A 22,357-nucleotide genomic window follows, 5' to 3' on the forward strand; every position below is an offset into this window, starting at 1 on the left:
ATCAATAGCCTCTATACGAACTGAATACCAGTACACATAATCAAAATACAGGGGCGATGGAAATCGTCTACATACAACAGGTACATAGTGTACAGCACTATTATTTCTTTTGTCTTTTCATAATTGTTGATGTGACAGCACAGTGTGTTTATTTTAGAAGTTTTTATCTCTGCCCTGTTACTCAAACTCACTGTAATTAATTGGCAACCAATTAGATTGATCCACTGACTTTCACAACATAGGAAAGCTTTTATTGGCCCACCCTTCACTATTATTAGGGTGACAGGGGGGTAGGTGTGGCTAGGTGCTTATTGACCCCATCCCGCCTCTCTTAGCAACTGGGTAGTAATAGCTGTCCAGTTGTTAATTTTTTATTAAAGTGACCACTAGCTCACCGTTTAGTAGACATGTACCCTCCTGCTGCATGGCAAGTAGGGGCATAAAAGACAATTTATACCTTCCTATCCTAATAAGGGGGTGATAGAGAGCTTTATTTTATTTTTATACATTTTAATGTGACGGCTGTTACACGATTAACCTGCAACCAAGTTTTTTTTTATAACATTTAGCCTGCTAGTGCTACCAACAGACAAATAGCTGATATTTTTTAACTCTGCAAATCATGAAACTAAGGCAAAATTTAATGTATTGGCCGTTTTGTTTGTTTTGTGATGGAACTTTAAAGTTTGTGATTTAGGACAAATCGTGAGTCATCCAAAACCAAATACACAAGTCTACTAATTGATCTGGCAAGTTATTGGAGAATACATATATACATATATAATAAATTGATAGAACTACAAAAAGACAATATCATTATCAAACCAGCCAATAAAGGCGGAGGCTTAGTTGTGCTTTTTGAAACCATGTATATCAATGAAGCACTAAGACAACTAATCGATCCAAATGTATATGGCAAACTATATTCAGACCCCACCCAAACTATAAAAAACTCTCACTAAAAAAAGTGTTTGAATATTTAAACATACCCCATCCCAAAATCCCAGTAATCTACTTTTTACCCATAATACATAAAAGTAGAAAATAATCCTCCAGGTAGGTAGTCTTTGGGATAAATTCTATATTATCTAATCTGTCCGAATATATAGACATTTTACTACAGCCATCTGTCAAACTCATGAGGTCATATCTCAAAGACTTGATGACACTACTTAGCTTTTTAGAAAATTTTATATAGCATCCAGACTTTTTTTAAGTTACTTGTGATGTACAATCTCTATACACGATTATTCCCCATGATAAAGGGTGTGAAGCAGTTTCTAAATCGACTAACAGCCGATAATATATCCCAGAGAAACAAATCGATTTGATCATAGAAGGTATTGCCCCCCCCCCTCCCCCCTATGCAAATCTTTTTATGGATGGCTGGGAGTTAAAGGCTGTTTGGGGTGACCACCCCTGGAAAGCAAACCTAGTTACCTATTTTAGATACATAGATGATCTGTTTTTTTATTTGGAAGGAGTCTAAAGATTATTTTAACCCATTCAGGACGGAGTCAATAGTGCACGTTCTGATCAAAACAAAACGTAAACAAAAACTGGAATTTGCGCTATATGTCTGTTCAACCGTTATTCACCGCTGTCACATTAAGTGCACCCACACTTATTATACATCATTTTGTCCAGGAGAAACAGGGCTTTAATTCATCAATAACTATTCATAAATGGAACATAATTTATTATGAATAAAATAAAAAAAAATGTGAGAAAATAAGATTTTTTTTTTAAATTTGTATTTCCGTCGGCCATTTTAGCTGTGAATGTCATAATACTGTTTTACTGCAAAAAAATGCACATATTTGTAATCAGCGATGTCTCACGAGTACAACAGTACCCCCCATTAACAGGTTTTATGGTGTTTTGGAAAGTTACAGGGTCAAATATAGAACATTCAATTTTCAAATTGAAATTTGCCAGATTAGTAATGTTACCTTTGAGACGGTGTGGTAGCCCAGGAATGAGAATTACCCCCATAATGGCATACCATTTTAAAAAGTAGACAAGCCAAGGTATTGAAAGTGGGGTATGTTTAGTCTTTTTTAGTAGCCACTTAGTCACAAACACTGGCCGAAGTTAGCGTTCATATTTGTTTTTGTGTGAAAAAAGCAAAAAACTAATATTTGGCCAGTGTTTGTGACTAAGTGGCTACTAAGAAAGACTGGACATACCCCACTTGCAATACCTCGGGTTGTCTACTTTTGCAAATGGTATGCCATCATGGGGGTAATTCTCATTCCTGGGCTACCATACGCTCTCAAAGGCAACATAACTAATCTGGCAAATTTCAATGTGAAAAAAAATAAATGCAAGCCTTATATGTGACTCTCTAACTTTCCAAAACACCATAAAACCTGTACATGGGGGGTACTGTTATTCTCGGGAGACTTCACTAAACACAAATATTAGTGTTTTAAAACAGTAAAACATATTACAACAATAATATAGTCCATAAAAGTGCCGTTCGTTTGTAAAAAATGCAAAAAACGTCACTTTTACTTAAAATATCATCGTTGTAATACAATTTACCAGTTTGAAACACTAATATGCGAGTTCAGCGAAGTCTCCTGAGTAAAACAGTACCCCCTATGTACAGGTTTTAAGGTGTCTTGGAGAGTTACAGGGTCAAATATAGTGCTTGCGAATTAAATTCTCTGCACTTTCTCCCTGTGTTGTCAGGCATGTCAATCAAAATTTAATTAATCAAATCACATAATTATGTTAAAAGATTACTTAAATATACATGTAGAATTTTAATATATATATATGTATTTAAATTCTACGTGTATATTAATGTAATCTTTTATGTAATTATATGTATATATATATATTTGCGGTTATTTGTATCTTATATATAGATAGAGAGATATATATATATATAGAATGTCATTCTAAGTGTATTTTGTTACAATATATATATATATATATATATATATTAATAACAAAATACAGTTAGAATGAAATTACATATGGATATATCATTTATATTAAATTTTGTTTCAATATTTTATTTATTTATTTTATTATTTTATTTATTATTTTAATTATACGTATATATATATATATATATGTAGATCTATTATATATATTATATATACATATAATATAAGTATATATATTAGTATTAAAATACACTTAGAATGACGTTACATATATTAGTATTAAAATACACTTTGTATGATGTTACATATATATAATATGTATATATATTATATATAATATACATATATTATATATATATAAAAATACTTTTAATTTATTTTTACACATGTTTAAATTTTTTTTTTTTTTTATTCTTCCTACCAGCAGGGGGACTGTCTGATATTTCAGACAGCCCCCCTGCTGGCAGATCCTTAGCCAGCTATAGGGGGCCATGTGATCGCTCTTTGCGAGCGATCACATGGCCCCCAGGGGCCTCATTTGTCGTGGGAGGGCTGCCTGGGCTGTCAGGCAGCCCTCCAGAAGAGGATCGCGGCGGAGGTTAGTACCTCCTGGCTCCTGGGGCAGAAAGCCGTTACGGCGTTCCATGCCGCCGCAACGGCTTTAAAGCCCATTTAAACGGCGTTAAGGGGTTAAACTATTTCTTAATTATTTAAACATCAATAATAGTGGCATAATTTTATCTTCAGAGTACAGCAAAGAACTGATTAACTTTTTAGACATTCAGATTTTTATCCTTGAAGGTACTATTAACAATAAAACTTATTTTAAAAAAGTATGTACCAACATAGTTATTGAATAATCTAGCTGCCATTACCAGCCTTGGCTAGTTGGGGTCCCCAAGAGTCCGTTCCTGCGCCTTTGCAGGAACTGCTCCCGCAATAAAGATTTGAAGAACAGTCTAAAACCCTCAAAGACAATTCACCAGCAAAAATGATGCACCAGAAAACCCAAATAAAATACTAAATACTGTAAAATAAAAAGATAGGAAGAATCTTTTAGAATATAAAACAAAGAATAAAAAAGATCCTCTATCTTTGCCAGTCGTTTTTAACTTTAACAACAAAAGCCACGTAGTGAAAAAAATCAAGAAACACTAGCACATCTTAAAACAGGATGACTTAAAACGCTCATCCCAGACAAACCCAGTGTGATTTTTAGAGGAGCTCCTAATTTTAGAACTATTCTTACCAAAAATTATACAAAAGATCCCTCTACCACTAATTCAGAATTTGTTAACTAAATCTAAAGTTTTTTTTTTTTTTTTAAATGTAACAGATGCATAGTTTGCAGAACCACGGATCCACAAATCAAGTCAAAAACCACGCACTTTACTTCTAATAATACTAACACATCATATCCCATAAAAGACCTAATCTGTTGTAACACATAGAATGTCATATACTTACTGAAGTGCCCTTGTGGCCTCCAGTATGTAAGAATGACCACTAGATGCCTAAAAATTAGACTGGCAGAGCACTGTCGTGACATCATCAAAGGTTACCCTAACCACTCAGTCTCAAAGCACTTTATCAAACATGATAAAAATCCCAAACATCCTAAATGTATTGGAATTCAAAAATGTAAAATACCGTGGAGGGGAGGTGTTTTAAAAAAGAAAAAAAAACCTTTGGGTCAGAAAGAAATGTATTGGGTGTTCCTGTTAAAAATGCTTGCCCCTGAAGGTTAAAACGTTGATTTTGATCTTTTTCTAAATTTGCATATTATGTTTTGTTTATAATGTGATACAAGAATACTAATGTTATTTTATTTTATTTTATTCTTATCCTATATTTACATATGCTCTTTTAAATCTTTATATATATTTTTTCTGTGACATTTGCAATTTACTGTGACCTTTTTAGATCTATATTTATTATAATTTTCTAGTATCATATTTTAAAATGTATGCTTAAAAAAAACCCTGGTCTGAGTAACCCATATTTGCACTTGCTACTTCTCACCTATATGTTTTATTCATTTATTCCCTGCTTCCACTTTATTTCATTGCCCTCCCTAATATGGCTGACACATGTTTCATTGCCCTCCCTAATATGGCTGACACATGTGTTATTGCCCTCCCTAATATGGCTGAAACATATTCTATAATAAAGTTATACCAGAAAATAAATTAAAAAATATATAAGTGGTCACATGACCAGGATGTCATTTTGGCGCCAAAATCAAGTAATCTGAGGCCTATATAAAGCCAGTGTTGTCAGGTACATGTTTTTATCCACTTGAGAAAGCCCTAAGGGTAGAAACGCGTTGTGGTATTTTAATTGCTGTATTTTATTAAAGGCATTTTGGCCACTTTGAACTTGTGAGTCAGCCATTTTACTCTTTTATTTATCTTTACCTTTATTTTTTACCTGGCACCAGAGATTTTATTGTTCCAGTGAGAATTTTACTCCAAAGGATCCTTGGTGGGGATTATACCACTCAAGCTTTATCCATTGAGCAGTCTGCCTGCTCAATAAAATGTGAGTAACCACTTGGAATTGTATTATTTCACCTCTGGCTTTTATACAATAAGCACTATTATTGTTTCTTTTATATTTCATATGGTCCTTATACCAACAAGATATCCATCTACTACAAAACTTCACGTATCCCATAAGTGGGGATTGTACCACTGTATGCCATCCACACTAGAGCTAGTCTTATAGCTCTGGAAAACGTGAGTAGGACCATATAGACCTCTTACAAAATAGTACTTAGTACCTGTTGGGTAATACTGCACCATTATTTGCTGTCTTTTTATTTTTTCATACGGATCTCACGAATATCCCATGCTGAGGAATACTTCCCCTGACAAGATTGTGATTGACTTCTTATACAAGGTTTTATTTTGACTTTTTGCTGTATTTTATTTAGTATTTTATTTACTCTTTTGGACTTAATGAATGATAATCAGCAGTCAAAAAAGTATCTATATTTCAAACTTTTTTTTTTATCTTGTATGTATTTTCTGTTATGTAGTGTCTTGTATATGTGCTTGTATAGTTCATAATCAGGTTGGTTTTTTTTTCACCTGTGGCGCCGCCTCCCCCTCCACCTTTTTTTACTCATGCTGATGAGTTGCATTAACAATGAAACAGCAGTCCATGAGTGGTTCACTGGCTCTGCTCCTCTTCCTGAGTTGTGTTTCAAAGCTGTTGTATACAGTAGACACATACTCCAAGGAATCCATGTATAAAGTGGAATTGAGGCAAAAATTTGGTTCTTTGCTGAGCTCATTTGCATACGCCTACCCAGAATCCCTTGCAGTAGTGAGAGCACTGTTAACCCCTTCCCGACCGGAGATGGAAATTTTCCGTCAACCTTGTCCTTCAGTTAAGGAGAGTTGCCGGAAAATTTCTGTCATTTACTAAGGTTAACTCCAGATCGCCGTGATCGCGGGGTTAACGCTCACCCGGACTGCCTCGGTATCCGAGGCAGACCGGTAGCACCGGATCGCGCTGCCCCTGCAGCAGTGATCGATCTGACAGGGTGTCAGAACGAGCACATGTGCTACAGGGACTCACGATCCGCCTCCCTGCGCTTCCGGGTTCACTGTGAAGTGCAGGGAGACGGATCAGTGCTGATCCTCTTCTCCCTGTAAAAAATAAAAAATAAATAATAAATTAAAGTTAAATCCCACCCCCCCTTTCCCCTGCTTTAATAAAATTAACCCCTTCCCTGCCAATTGATCACTGACTACAGTGATCAATTGGCAGGGATTACATTTTACTATCATCTGATTTATTTATTTTTTAACCCCAGGGGGTTAATTTATTTATTTATTTTTAACCCTCAGGGGTTAAATTAATTTTATTAATTAATTTAAATATTTAAAATGATATATTTAGCTAGCTGGGTGGAAGTTAGTGGTGAATTGGGGGATTTGGTGTCAGGCTAACTAGGGGTTAACATTAAAAAGAGTTTTTAAATAAGCTTTAAAAAGTTAAAAAAGTTTAAAAAAAATGTTTTAGTAACGTTTAAGTAAACCCCCCCCCCCCTTACCCAGTCCAAATAAAAATTAACCCCTTCCCTGCCAGTTGATCACTGCCTACAGTTTTACAAAGTAAAAAAAGTTTTACAAAGTAAAAAAACTACATTAAAAAATGCTCATTACCACTACACTTGGAACATACTAGCGAAAAAATGATCCCACGCTATGGTTCACAATATGACTTTTGAATTACCACGTGGTGTATTCTTTAATAAATAGTATGTGTTTGTGGGGAAGTTTGAATAACCAGCCAGCTAATCTACTCCAAAATGGAACATGGACACAGCGTAAAACTTCACAGTTAGAAAAACTGAATGGCTGCGTCTCAAATGTGCCCCTTCAACATTCACATATACCTGGCAAAGGTACATACGCGGGTATTGCTGTACTCAGCCGACATAGTTGAGCAACATATGAAGTATTATACAGTCGTAGCACACATAAGGTTTACAAAATATACTGCTCAAACTCACTGTGTGTGTCAAAAAGGCATAAAAAAATGCTTATTACCACTACACTTAGTACAAGCTTGCGGAAAAATTATCTCACACTAAGACTCAAAAAATGCCTTTTGAATTGCCCTGGGATGTCTTCTTTAAGAAATGGTATGCCTGTATGGTGTAATTGTAATATGTAGCCTGCTCAAGTGCTCCAAAGTGGGACATGGACGCATCAAAACCCTCTATGAAAATTCACACTTAAAAACCTGAACTTGTAACATCTCTTTTACAGCTCTGTAACTTCACAAAATAGTGTCTAGGTCATACATTGGGCATATTGTTTTACTCAGAAGATGTAACGGAGCATAATTTGTGGATTTTTATGACAGTGGTACATCAAATGCAAGAAATAATCAGCAAAAATGCAACAGATATGTAAAAATTCAATTTTTTCCTCCCTCACCACAAATATTGACAAAAATTGGTGAAAAAATGGTGACCAGTTAAGGCTCAATATACACCAGAATAGATACCCTGGGGTGTCTGCTTTATCAAATGAAAGCTCTTTGTGGGGTTATTTGAAAAGTCACACTGCTATAATACCCTAAAATGAGACATAGGCCCGTCAGATCCATCTAGGAAAATTCTATTTATAGAAACTGAAATAGCCTTGTCTCTTATATGGCATTGTAGATTTACAGAAAAGTGCCAAAGGCATACAATGGGGGTATCGTTATGCTCAGCAGATGTAGCTGAACACAATATAGGGTTCTGTGCAGGAATAGCACACTCCAGCTTTACGAAATACACATTACAAAAACTTTGTTATATGTGAATATGCCAAAATAGAGAAAAAACACAATTTTACTCAAATATTTAGCAGAGTTTGGCGATGAAATGGTTACGTAAAAAGTGTCAAACTAACCTTAGGTAAATAGCCTGTGATGTCTACTTTATATAAATATATACTTTTGTGTGGCAATTTTGTTTTCTGTGGTGGCTACTAAACCTACAAGACAAACATACCAACTTCTAAAATTGTTTCACATTAAAATTTTATTTTAGTCCTTGTACTGTAGCTTTCAAAATAAGCTGAAATCCTATACATATTCTATGTGTATGTATTCTATAAATCAAGACACATAAATGAATTTATTTTGAATGACTTTTTCTAAGCTGGACATATTATGCACACGCTATTATTGTCAAAACTGTGAAAAAAAAAATATTTTTATTTTTTATTTTTTGCCATTTTGTGGCTTTTTTTTAATATATAATTAATGAGAATGTATCTATGTATATGTGACATAAAATTAAAGCCCTGTTTGCCTTCTGAAAAACGGTATATAATATGTGTTGGTGCAATAAATGACAGAGATGCAAATTGCGTTTGAACACAAACAGCAAAAAAGGCTTGTGTCTTTAAGGGTAAGACAAGCTTTTGAAGCTGAGTCCTTAAGGGTTAAAGTGAGATTTATGTGGGAAAAGCAAGTCTTATGGCTTGACTGGTGTGTGTATTTGTGTTTAGCAATGACACACACACCGCCGCCGCCGCCGCCACCACCACCACCACCACCACCACCACCACCACAGTCATTTACCAGTTTTTTTTTTGTTTTGTTTTTTAAACTGCTATTTTGCCAAAACGTTTGCGGGTTTATTCGGTGTTTACAGCATAGTATACCAACTAACTGAAATTGAACAAACAGGGCAGTATTTAAATAAAACAGCTGCATGCGCTACACATTTAGTTAACCTTTTCGTGGATCTCCTGTGTGGACTGGGCATCGCAGAATGCCACTGTAGCCAGGTCTTTGAGGATTGGCATCTCCACTGTGCAGTCCCTTCCATCCAGCAGAGCAACCAGTGGACGTGGATGCATGGGACCATTCACAGTCTGTGGCCGCATACCTGAGGAAACAATATACAAATATCTATTAGCAGCTGAATTGAAAGACATGCCAACTAAAACAGCTATACAATAAAAACATGAAATCCACATTATAAATCAACATGGAGGTTGTGGTTTTTGCAGAGCAGTAACTTTACAGTACACTGTACGGCACTACATACCTTTGCCCTGGGATCAGAAATCTGTCAGAATACAGAATATGGACTGTTCCAATGTAACAACATACACTGTACAGTACTAACATATCTTAAAGGGACCCTATAGGCACCAACACAACTTTAGCTTAATGAAGCAGGTTCTTGTGTATAGATCATGCCTCTGCGGTCTCACTGCTAAATTTTCTGCCATTAAAGAGTTACATCAATTTGTTTATGGAGCCCTAGTCATGCCTGTATGTGACTTACACAACCTTCCTAAACAAGCTATTAACAGAGCTGGAGATAAGAATTCTAGACAGACTGTGCAAAACAGGAAGCTAGAATATCTAGGTTCATTTTCAGTAAGTGTTTCGGAAGGCGGTGCAAGTCACATGAATGGAGGTGTGACTAGGGCTGTATAAACAAAGTTACCGTATATACTCGAGTATAAGACGAGTTTTTCAGCACATTTTTTGCAACGCTCCGCGCGGCCGCGAGAGTTGCAGAGGGAGCTGACCTGGGAGCTGCACGGACGGAGGAGAGAGAAGGGAGCTGACAGGAGCTGCGGTGAAGGTAAGTTACAGCTTCCTGACAGCCCCCCTCCTACAGCCCATCCACTGGACCACCAGGGAGTGAGAGCCCCCCTCCCTGGCCAGCTAACAAGCAGGGAGGGGGGACGAAAAAACAAATAAAAAAAATAATAATAATAAAAAAAAAAATAATAATACAAAAAATAATAACAACATTAAAAAAAAAAAATATCACAATAATAATAAAATAATAATAATTAATAAAATGCCCACCCCCACCAATGCTCTGCACTCACACACACACACACTGCACTCACACACACACACACTGCACTCACACACACTGCATTCATACACACTGCACTGCATTCATTATATACACACACTGCATTCATACACACACTGCACTGCATTCATTATATACACACACTGCATACACACTGCATTCATACATACACACACTGCATTCACACTGCATTCATACATACACACACTGCATTCACACTGCACTCATACACACACACTGCACTGCATTCATTATATACACACACTGCATACACACTGCATTCATACATACACACATACACACACTGCATTCACACTGCACTCATACACGCACTGCATTCATTATATACACACTGCACTGCATTAATTATATACACACTGCATACACACTGCACTCATACACACACACTGCACTCATATACACACACGGCACTCCATTCATTATATACACACTGCATTCATACACACACTGCACTCATACATACACACTGCATTCATTATATACACACTGCACTCACACACTGCACTCATATACACACACTGCACTCATATACACACACTGCACTGCATTCATTATATACACACTGCACACACACTGCACTCATACACACACTGCACTGCATTCATTATACACACACTGCACTCATATACACACACTGCACTCATATACACGCACTGCACTCATATACACGCACTGCACTCCATTCATTATATACACACTGCATACACACACAGCATTCATATACACACTGCATTCATACACACACACACTGCATTCATTATATACACACACTGTAAATAAATATTAAATTAGTATAATTTTTTTAGGATCTAATTTTATTTAGAAATTTACCAGTAGCTGCTGCATTTTCCACCCTAGTCTTATACTCGAGTCAATAAGTTTTCCCAGTTTTTTGGGGTAAAATTAGGGGCCTCGGCTTATATTCGGGTCGGCTTATACTCGAGTATATACGGTATTTAACTTCTAAATGGCAGAGAATTAATCAGTGAGACTGCAGAGGCATGAGCTATACACCCAAACTGCTTTATTAAGCTAAAGTAGTTTTAATGCCTATTATATCCCTTTAATTATTGCTCCAATATACAATGGTGGTTGTTCCCTCATCTCTCCACCCAAACACATTGAGAGAAACTGCTGTTTACATTGCAGGGTTAATCTAGCCTCTAGTGGCTGTCTTCCTGACAGCTGCTAGAGGCGCTTCAGCGACGCTGGATATGAAAATCGCATCCAGCGTGCAGAACGTCCACAGGAAAGCGTTGAGAAATGCTTTCCTATGGACTGTTTGAATGCGCGTGCGGATCTTGCCGCGCATGCGCATTCCGCTCCACTCGGGAGCTGATGTCAGCGGGGGAGGAGAGGTCACCAGCGCCGAGGGAGCCTGGCGCTGGGTAAAGGTAAGTGGCTGAAGGGAGGGGGGTCCTAAGGATGATATAGTGTCAGGAAAACTAGTTTGTTTTCCTGAACCTATAATGAAGCAGTTTTGGTTTATAAATCAAGCCCCTGCAGCCTCATTTTTTTTAATTATCTGCCATTTATGAATTGAATCACAGTTTACTCCGCTCTAGACACACCCCCTGCATGCAACTTGCACAGCCTTCCCAAACACTTCCTGAAAAGAGATATCTGTATAAACTATATTAATTCCCTATAATACACATCTCACTGTTAAAGTTTCCACTGTGCAATGTATATATTAGTGGTGTTTACTCTAAGCCAGGAATCTGCAATTTTTAGATCAAATAGTTTAGCTGACTATTAAGATTTTGACCTACAATCAGTAATGTCCAGTGTACAGAAGGGATGAAAAGCTAGATCTCAGCCCAGTGAGTGCAGTTTGGTTTTTATCTGATGCACAGGTGTCACTGTGTGTAGCATTAACTATTAAAACTCCAAAGTTGTTGCTCTATATATTCTCAGATTTATTGTCATTATTACCAGCACCGCCGGAAACTCGGTCAATACTACTCAGTGTGTATACCCAGTTCACCAGGGGTTCTTATGTTACAGGATCACTATAGGGTCAGGAACACAAACATGTATTCCTGACCCTATAGTGTTAACACCACCATCTAACCCCCCTGGGCCCCTCATGCCTCCATAAATATAGTAAAAATCTTACTGTATTCAAGCCTGAAGCTGTAAATCTGCATGCTGTTAGACTCAGAAAAACAAGCAGTCTGCTGACATGTGGTAGCCTGATCCAATCACAGTGCTTCCCCATAGGATTGGTTGAGACTGATAAGGAGGCAGATCAGGGGCAGAGCCAGCATGATTCAAACACAGCCCTGGCCAATCAGCATCTCCTCGTAGAGATGAATTGAATCAATAAATCTCTATGAGGAAAGTTCAGTGTCTGCATGCAGAGGGAGGAGATACTGAATCACAGGATGCTGTGCACAGTGCTGCCCTGTGCTCTGCTGACAGCAGATCTGAGTGGATGGAGGCATATTATGCCTCCATCAACTCCGAAGTCCCTCTGGATCACTCTGAGTGACTGCAAGTGGAGGTGTTCCTAGCTTTCAATGTAAACATTATTTTCTCGGAAAATACAGTGTTTACATGAGAAAGGCTGAAGGGAGCTATAGTTCTCACATGAACAACCTCATTAAGCTGAAGTTGTTCAGGTGACTATAGTGTCCCTTTAAAACTTGCTTATTTTGCTCGAAATGTTCTACTCTGTTGTTCACCCACTTTTTACTGAAGAGGGAATTCAAAGTAATTCAAAAACAATTTCAAATTTAAAGGAACACTCCAGACACAAACTTGCTGTAGTCTTTTATGAGTCTAGAGTCTGTCAAATTTGTGACAGTTTATAAAAGTATAAAACTTTGTGTTCTGACAGCTGGGGAGGTGTTTCAGCAAAGAAAACCTCCCTTTTTGTATTTGAGCCCCACACAGCTAACAGAAGTGGCAAGCCAGACTGGGCTGTTAAACCCTTACCCCATTCTCAATGAGCTGTAATACAGCTGATCGAGAAACACAGGAAAGTCACAATTGTGTGCCCTTTTGCGCTCACAGCTCCAGCACAGAGGACGCTGATTTAGGTGCGTGTGATTGGAGTATTTCCTGTGTTCTATCAAATTTCCCTACCCGTGAAAATCCCCTACCCTCGTCACTTCCGGTGAGGGGAATCACCTGGATCCTGTGCTGCACATGCGTGCTAGCACTCCTGCTACTCCTCCACAGCAAGGTCCTGGAAGATAAGTAAAACTAGTTTTACACTTTCATTATAGTTGGTGCATTCACTAAGCTTAGGACATGGGACATTTAGGGTTAATGTTAGGGTTCAAATCAGGGTTAGGATTAGGGACTTGTTCATATTTAGTGATATTTCACATTAGGGGAATATCACTAAATTGTGCTTTTTCACACTTTATTTTAACCCTTACCCCAAGGGTTAGGGTAAGAATAGAGAGTGAGAGAGGTTAAAATCACTTACCTAACCCTAATTTGAACCCTCACTTAACCCTAAATGTCCCGTGTGCCTAAGCTTAGTGAATGCACTAACTATAATGAAAGTGTAAAACTAGTTTTACTAACCTTCTAGGACCTTGCTGTGGAGGAGGAGCAGGAGTGCTAGCACGCATGTGCAGCACAGGATCCAACTGATTTCCCTCACCGGAAGTGACGCGGGTAGGGGATTTTCACGAGGTAGGGGAATTCGATAGAACACCTGCACACACTGAAAGTAGGGAGGGCTGGCAGGTCTGCAGCTCTTGCAAACTGTTTTATATATACCGTCACAGAAAACATGTACAGTATTTTATTATTGGGGACATATCTACTAAATTGTTAAATTCAATGGAGTGGTTCCTCGAAAGGAGCACTCCAGGCACCATAACAACATAATCAAAATTAAGTTGTTATGGTACCAATCTGACCTGGCAGCGGCTTACCTTTAAGGGTTAGAATATTCACAAATGTTTTTTCAACTTCTCTGAGATTCTTCAAACAGAAGCCTCGGACAGATTCATATTCATGAAAAGTTCCTTGTGAAAAACACAGATGTTTCTCAAGCCATTTCGTTCGTGAACGAATTAACCCCTAAAGGTAAGCCAGCTCCAGGATGCTCCTGGCACCATAACAACTTTATTCCGCTTAAGTTGTTATGGTGCCTGACTGTTCCCTTTAAGTAGCCGAACTGAAAGCATAACCAACAGAGAATTTTTCCATTCAATGGTAAAATATGGGGTACATGTCAAAGTAAAATACAGAAAATACAATATAGTGTAGATGGTACTGAAAAATGGCTTCACAGTGATTATAATGATATCGTGCTGAATATTACACTCACATTTCAAGGAGCCTGTATATAGAAAACACTGGCTCCGTATAAAGGCTTGTGTGCTTTTATGGTAGCACCACCCTCCTACTTCGGCTTGAAGAATTTCTCGGGAACACGAAAAGAAGGGAAGAAAGCAGACCAATGTGTAGACTTATGGTGATAAATGACACAGATATGTGTTCAATAAATGGGGTGCTCACCTGGTCCTGAACCTACGAATCCCGGCTCTAGGTGTGTAGGTTTTGTGCCAATTTGAATGGGGATGGCACTTCCCCTGTGAGGATTCCTTGGAGGCTCCAAAAAGGACTTGGATGAGGTTTTGAATGAAAATGGTGAATTTATTGGTTTAAAATAAACAAAAACAAAGATGATAAAAGTCCTCAAATAAAAGTCCTTTAAAAATGGCCAATACGCGTTTCACTCTCAAATAGAGCTTCTTCAGTGACTGAAGAAGCTCTATTTGAGAGTGAAACGCGTATTGGCCATTTTTAAAGGACTTTTGAGGACTTTTATCATCTTTGTTTTTATGTTTTCTCAAGAAAACACACACGCCACTTGTTTTTTAACCATAATATTTCTCAACTTATAGCATTTATTGTACAGCTGCCTTGTTCTTCTATATATTATTAGGTTGTATAACTTATTTAACTGAACTGTACATTGCCTGTGAGCATGCTTATAATGGAACACATCAATAAATAAAACTCCCGAGATAATGTTCAACTCAGTGGGAACCATAATGCCACAAGTAATGTACCCTTGCACACCACTGATTGACCTGTCTTGATAGATAAAGCATTTTCTCACCTCTCATTTCACGTTTAGTTTTTTTAAAATGTTAAATGTTATTTAAGCCAGCTGCATTTCCCAAACTCCTCTATCTGGTATAGAATATGTAGGACCACAGGAGCACCAATGGGCATCACAGTAAGTGTTCATTGTCAGGGAAAAAGAATTTCGATCCAGCTATTTGGCCTCGAATTTTAAAGATTTTACCAGTTTAGCTATTTTGGCCTCAAGTCTGAAATCCAATTTGAATTCTCGACAATGAATCCTTTTAATGTATGGCCCTAATAGAGGCGATTTGAAACATTCTTTGCCAATGAAAAAACCTCACTTCACATATTTTGTTAAAAACCAGCCACCCTAATTATATGTCATTACGCACAGGTAAGAGCAATGACAAAGCTTTGGATCTGTGCTGAATACAATGCCTTCCTCTTAAAATCAAATTGGGCTGCTGCTGCTCTAAAGAGACAGATCTTGCTGTGATTCTAAACCATTAGGACAGCAGTTTAGAGTGGAGAGAGAAAAATTAACCAGGACAAATTTTCTGCTGCTACAGCAGCGACAGGTATTACAACTATAACCGATCTCTCCTTGTATCAGCTGAAAACACACTTCTATTAGCGTTCAGAATCTGAAGTTAAGATATATAAGTGTGTGAAAATCGGACACGATTAAAGCATTACATTCTTTAGCTGGGCTTTCCTAATGGTATTACTTATATAAAATGTATCAAGGTGGCTGAAATTGCATCTAAAAGCATTACAGCATCCTGACTGGGTGATAACTTCCTGGTTTGGGCAGTCTGAAAAATGACTGCAAATGCATCAGCTTAAGATGTAATTGTAATCTTCCACTAGATTGTCACATACTGTATTTTAATTCATTATGTTTTAAAATTATTACAAATGCAATGGGTAAATTCCCTCAAAGGTTAACGCAATGACTTAGCACAATTACGTTAAATACATTCTTTGCAAACTTTGAAAGTATTTCTACACTTTACAACTCACTGTTTATGACGCTCACACAGTTAATCACGTCATTGTGTAGCCTCCCACAAATAGCTGACATAGTTGTTGGACAATATATATCGGTCATTCTCAGAAAAATGCAAGAATTTTAAACCCAACAATTGGAGAGGCTCATATTAGCTCCACCTGCTGTAATTCATACAATGTCTCGCCTAGCAACATGTTACACTTTTAGAGATGCTACCCAAATACCAGTGTAGTGAAAAGGTTCATTATAATTGTGCGGTTAGATAATGCATTGCATTACACTGACAGTCTGAGATGCTCCGCGGATACCCTTGTACTAAAAAGGTTAATTAAGACTTATGTGGTTAGATATTGCATGGCCTGTAAACATGTCTAAAGAAGAGGAGTTCCTCTGCCAGTGTCAGCCTCCCTCCTCCTCCAGGGCCTAGAGGCAATGTCAGATAAATTGGCAGGTAACCGTGGAGATTCTCATCCTGGGATTCTGGCCACACCTACTGGTTGCTTGGCAACATGCAATGAGAAATGGGGCTAAAGTTACCAAGGATGATTCAGAAAAACAAATAGTACAGCATTACCTGTACAGCTCAGTGTGACAGACCGCTATGAGAGGGATCTGGAGCCTTATTTGTCAAAACAACATCTAAACCTCAAAAAAATGTACAGGAGCTGCTGCAGGAAAGGTTTAGCAAAGCTGTGATTTAAAAAAAGGAAAATCGAATATCTGATACCAATGGCCAATAACGAACCTACACATGGCGAATGAAGCTGGAAGATCACAGCTGCTGCAGAACCTCTTTTACATTCAAGTGGTCAATTTTTTACAGTTTTAGTTGCCTGTGATATTACACCGCTAGTATCAATACATTACCTCTAGACTGTAATTCCACCCAGTATAAAGCTAAGTGTACAGACAAGGAAGGGAAGTTAATCCCTTAACGATCTAAGGATTAGGCCGTGTTGGCTAACTAATGTACTACATTTTTGTGGATTACATTTCCTATGATCCTCAGCCTGCCTTTCATACAGTGTGGATTTCTAGCAGTATGACTGCTAATACTCACTGGTTTTAGCCTCTGACATGATTTTAAAGTCCATATAAATGTGTTTTTTTTTAAATTTGATTTATTTTAAAGGCCATATAGATAAAAGATTTTTTACATCATTTAGTTTGACAGCTGTGGACACTGAGTTAAGGGAATAAAACTATGTTCTACAGTAAGCTTTACAGATTAATATTTTGTTATTGTTGTAAACATGCACAGACACATACATTAATAGAGTGCTGCTTAAATGATAAATAACATGTAAAACTCAATGTGTGTATCTGGAGAAATATCACTTCTTTATGATGATCGGTAGCACAGGAAAACGACTGCCATGCAGTATGTATAATTCACATGCTGCAGGATTCATCACTGAATAATGTGCAGCGTTTGAATTCTACAGACTGCAGGACTTTTCTCATTCTGCCCTTTAATGTAGGTGTCAAGGAAACAGTATAAAAGATCTGGGTTCCCGGAGTATTCATTTCAGCACTGTTATTGTGTGTTCATTTAAACACTCACTTTGTCTTTCTTTGTACACTTGATGACAAACTGTGTTAGGCACCACAAGTGGCAGATTAAGGTCATGCACAGAGGGCCTCGGACTATGGAGTCATTGTACAGCAGCCTACAGTTACACAGATTAATATCTCATATGGCATTATGCAAATCAATATTACATGACTTAAACAACATCTGTCACCTCAAACAATTTTTTAATAAAATGACCCTTTCATCAAGTTTTGAAAGGAATTAGATTTATTTTTTTACATGAAGTATAGGTAAACAAAATGAGAAAAAACTTTAGTATATAACACAAGATCCAGCGCACTCACTCATCCACTAAACAGCAACTTCAAAGCTCACAGATTTCAAGATTTAAAAAAAAAAAACACCCAATGTAGGCAAAGATAATGGTGGTTTAGGTTACACTATATGATCAGGATCTTCCAGTCAAAACTTGATGAAAGGATTATTATATTAATTATAGTTTTGAGGGGACAATCTACAATTAAGAATGAAATTCACAAAAACAACAAGTAAATTACTGAGCTGCAAAATGAAAATGAAAAATACTGAAATAGCAGAGTCATAAATATTAGGTCTAAATCCTGCACTTTGTGCATCTAGTCATCACACACTACAGTTTTGTTTTGTTTTCAAATCCCAGAGCAGATCACAAAATAGGCAGAGTTGGCACGTTAATTGGGCTGCGTTCCAGTATTTTAGCATGTGCAAAAACATTCACTATAATAAGAGAAGCAGAAAGGGTTTTCCCTATATTTACATGTAGAGTATAGATTCAATCATTTACATCACTCTGGAGATTACAAACTGCATTAATAAAGCCTTTACAGACTTTAGTAGATAGAACCGTGGAGTGTATTCTCTCCAATATAATCACAGTTTAGTACATCTCTCCCACTGAACAAGGACATCGGTCAATTACAGATGATTACAGTTCTGACCGACGTCTTTATTCTTGGATCTGATTTTGATAATATTTGTGGCTAAATTCTATTTTGTTAATTGATGTATTGTTGAATATTTTGTTTAGATCTTCTTCCTTCTTGAACACAGGTGGCATTTTTCTTGTTGGGTTTAATATTAAGTCTTAGCATGATCAGATTCCCAGTAGCATGAGATTTATACACATAGGACATGAAACCTTTGTAATAGACTAGCTCAGACTAAATATTTTAGTTTATTTATAAACATAGCAGAGACGTATTCACATCTCAAACATTAGTAGATGTGTAATTCATATTGTAATAAATGGATTATAATTATGCTGTTTTATACAAAGCCCATTTTTCAGAGGTAGCTTGTAGAGACACACACTACTCTAAACTCTGTTTCCATATTCATCTTAATAGTGTAAACAAAACCTAAAACAAACTATTTATTTAGCTTACTGTCTTAATCCTGGATGTCTCTGTAATAGCACAAATATGCTATATTAAAATATAAAACCAGAGTAATCAGCTTCACCACCTGAGCTCAAGCAGGGTCATAAAATGTGTGGTTGGTGCATGATTTTAGGGACTTATGGCAAGAACCTCTTTTACACTCACAGCAAAGCACTAAACATACATATATAAATAAATTGATTCACTGATAAATACCCTATAGCCTTATTAACCTTTAAAATTATTTAAAGCAGATCGTTAGACAGAGGGAACGACAGACACCAAGATCTACAGCTAGTGAAGTAAGAACACCGCTTTTTGTAAATAGATCGGTTATAATTACTTTGTTCTGGTGATGCCATGGTGGAGACAATAACAGGGGGTCCGGTTCTTCTGGTTACTTTTTGGTAGGGTGAATTGAGCCCATGCTGACTGGATATAGCAGGTGGTGGCAAATTAAGAGTGGTATCCAGATGACTTCCTTGTTTGCGTAGAAGCTGGGGGCTGCAGTGAGGGCTGTGCAAAGGAGAGGTGGGAGGTAGGCGCTCTCTCTTCATGAGCTCCATGGGCACAGTGTAACTCGTGGGGTAAGCCGTTTTTGGCACAGGATTTAAATTACTGTGCACAACAGTCATGGGAACACCAGACTGAGCAATGTAGGCAGAGGCAGGACGAGGCTGTACATATCCAACACTACCAATAAAATGTGGATTTTGGGTGTTCATTCCACAGGAAGGGTAGCTGGCTGTCTCCAGGAGGTGCTGGGATGGAGCACTGGAAGGACGACGGTTGAGTTCAGCCATGCGGGGTGAGACTGGCTGTAGTGATAAATTAGCCTGTGGATTGGTAGACCCATCCATGATGGGATTAGTAAGAGTTTGCCCAACTAATTCACTGCGCATAATGTCCCCACGATGACTGAAGCTACTGGAGCGAGCTCGAGTTCTTAGAGAGTTAGTTTTCTGCTGATCTTGTCTTAACATTTGTAGATCTGTTCGATAGCTCTTGATAAGCCCTGAAAGCAATCTTGCCTGTCCAAGATTAGCAGCTACTGATTTTAGGTCATGCTCTTCCATGACAGCCAATGAACTGGGCGTGTCGAACCCATGCTGAATCAATGCGTTGATAGTACCCTCGGACAGGCCTTCATTCCGCAGTGTAGTGAGGAATTCCATGTCTACTTGTGGCATCTGAGCTTGAGACTGAGCCAGAGAGTTCTCATATGTATCATAAGCCATCTTAGCACTGACATTATCTCTTGCTGAAGTATACCCACGATTTCCTGAAATAGAAGATGTCCCTAGGGTACCATCCATAGCAGCAGCTTCACTAGACTCCACCACTAAGCAGGTAGGAGCGGTTTGTCTCCCTGTTAAAGGATCAATGGATCTTTCCACCATCTCATTATAAATTTGTCTGCTGGGGAATGCATTCGCCTCCGAGCCATACCTGGGGTTCGGTGTTTCAACTGTGTATCTTGCTGGAGAGCAATCACGACTCCGAGAACGCTGCCCCTCCGTGAGAACTCTACCCGTGTGGTTTCTGTACAGACGACCTGCGTCCTGTGTTTGGAAAGATCGAGTTGGAGTTTGTTCCCAAACTGTTCGGCTTACAGGTGCCCCATAGCTCTGTCCGGCACGATTCAGTGCATGCTCTCTGTAATAACGAGGATCCTCCAGTGATCTACTAGACATAGACGGATCATTATAGTAGTCATGCGTTTGCACAGACCCACGCGTAGACATTGCCACCTGTCTCTCGTAGGGACCGGAGAAGTCTGGAACTGAGCGGTTTCTAACTGGCCTGCGATTCTGAACCACTGAGTGACCTTGCTGACCTCGGATATAAGTGTCTGGGTATGAACAAAGGTCCGTCTTTATCTCCGAGCAGTCTGACAAGATAATATCGCGGGATCTGCTGTTTGGCAGCTTGTAAAATGCTTCCTCTCCGTTGTAGGTCAGAGAATTTTTTCTGCCGACTGCTCTCTGATATCCTGGTGAGTTGCCTTCTTCCCAGCTGCTGTCATACAAACCTGCAGCATCCCAGCTATGAGAACGGCTAATGTTTGTATGCTTGCTTGGAACCGGCATTGGAAAAAAAAAAAAATCTTCTGCTTAGATAAAGAGCTCGAGGAGGAGGAGGAGGAGGTTGTGGTGGTGAAGAAACGTCTCAGTTAAAATCTTCAATTACACCAATCCAAAAAAAAAACACATACACAATAAACAGATGTAGCCGCACCTGAACTCTCTGGAGGCACAAACAGAATTAGTAGGCTTCGGTTACAAAGGTATCAGTTGAATTATTAATCTGGAGTAATTTAAGAAGGCAAAGTATAACACTCTTGAAACACTGGCTGAAAGATAGTGGTTTCTGCAGGTTTCTGGCAGATGATTCTGGCCGCCTGCGAATAATCCTGGAGGCTCTGGCTGAACTGTTTGTGGGGACATTTTATGCACATGGTATGTAGAGATTATAGTGACCTGTACAGTACTAATCTTCTGTGCCAGAAAATGGACCTCCTATAAAACACAGGAAGAGGAACCCACTATCAGACCCCCCTCCTCTTCCCCCCTGATTTCTGCGCCTTTCACGTCTCACATTTACATGTCTCTCGAGTAAATCGCCAAAATTGGGACGTGAGAAACATAAAACGCCCATGGAGGTCAGCTCCGACTAAATCTTTCCTGATGAAAGAGTAATCCAGATCACACAGCTAGGGAGGGATTTAATACCCGCAGAATGTCTGAGCACAATGTCCTGTCAGGTTATATATGCTGGTCGTCTCTTCATCCGTGGCATCACCACAACAACTAGTTTCTAAGCAGAGGGAGCAACCGCTCGCTAAAACTATGAAACTAATTTAATAACTGCTTGTGTGAAAGTTCTACTTTTAATTAAAGAGCTGGATCTGCTTGTTACTCCCCGTCTCCAGACCTCCAATTTCCAATCACTCCAAGGTTTTGTTTTTAATAAAAACCAGATCATATATCCTAGCAAGTGTATTAGCTCAAACGTTCTATTAATTAAACAGAAGGGAACACCAATATTATGAGG

The 22,357-nt window shown here is 38.2% G+C and overlaps 1 protein-coding gene across 3 annotated transcripts in view; it reads right to left on the minus strand.

Moving 5' to 3' along the window:
- CTBP2 (C-terminal binding protein 2) overlaps positions 1–21,800 on the minus strand; it is a 46,218-nt gene extending 24,418 nt beyond the window's left edge. Inside the window, exons 1-2 of one of the 3 annotated variants that reach the window (XM_063433728.1) lie at positions 19,647–21,751; positions 9,149–9,303 (exon numbers count right to left, since the gene is read on the minus strand). In XM_063433728.1, coding sequence (XP_063289798.1) covers positions 9,149–9,303; positions 19,647–21,393 — 1,902 coding nt within the window. In that variant the 5' untranslated portion in view covers positions 21,394–21,751. Of the gene's footprint in view, positions 1–9,148; positions 9,304–19,646 lie in introns of all 3 variants that reach the window. The other 2 variants (XM_063433727.1, XM_063433729.1) reach the window with 2 other exon arrangements.
- Between the last annotated feature and the right edge of the window lie 557 nt (positions 21,801–22,357).

The sequence above is a fragment of the Pelobates fuscus genome, chromosome 10, assembly GCF_036172605.1.
Source record: "Pelobates fuscus isolate aPelFus1 chromosome 10, aPelFus1.pri, whole genome shotgun sequence".
NCBI lineage: Eukaryota > Metazoa > Chordata > Amphibia > Anura > Pelobatidae > Pelobates > Pelobates fuscus.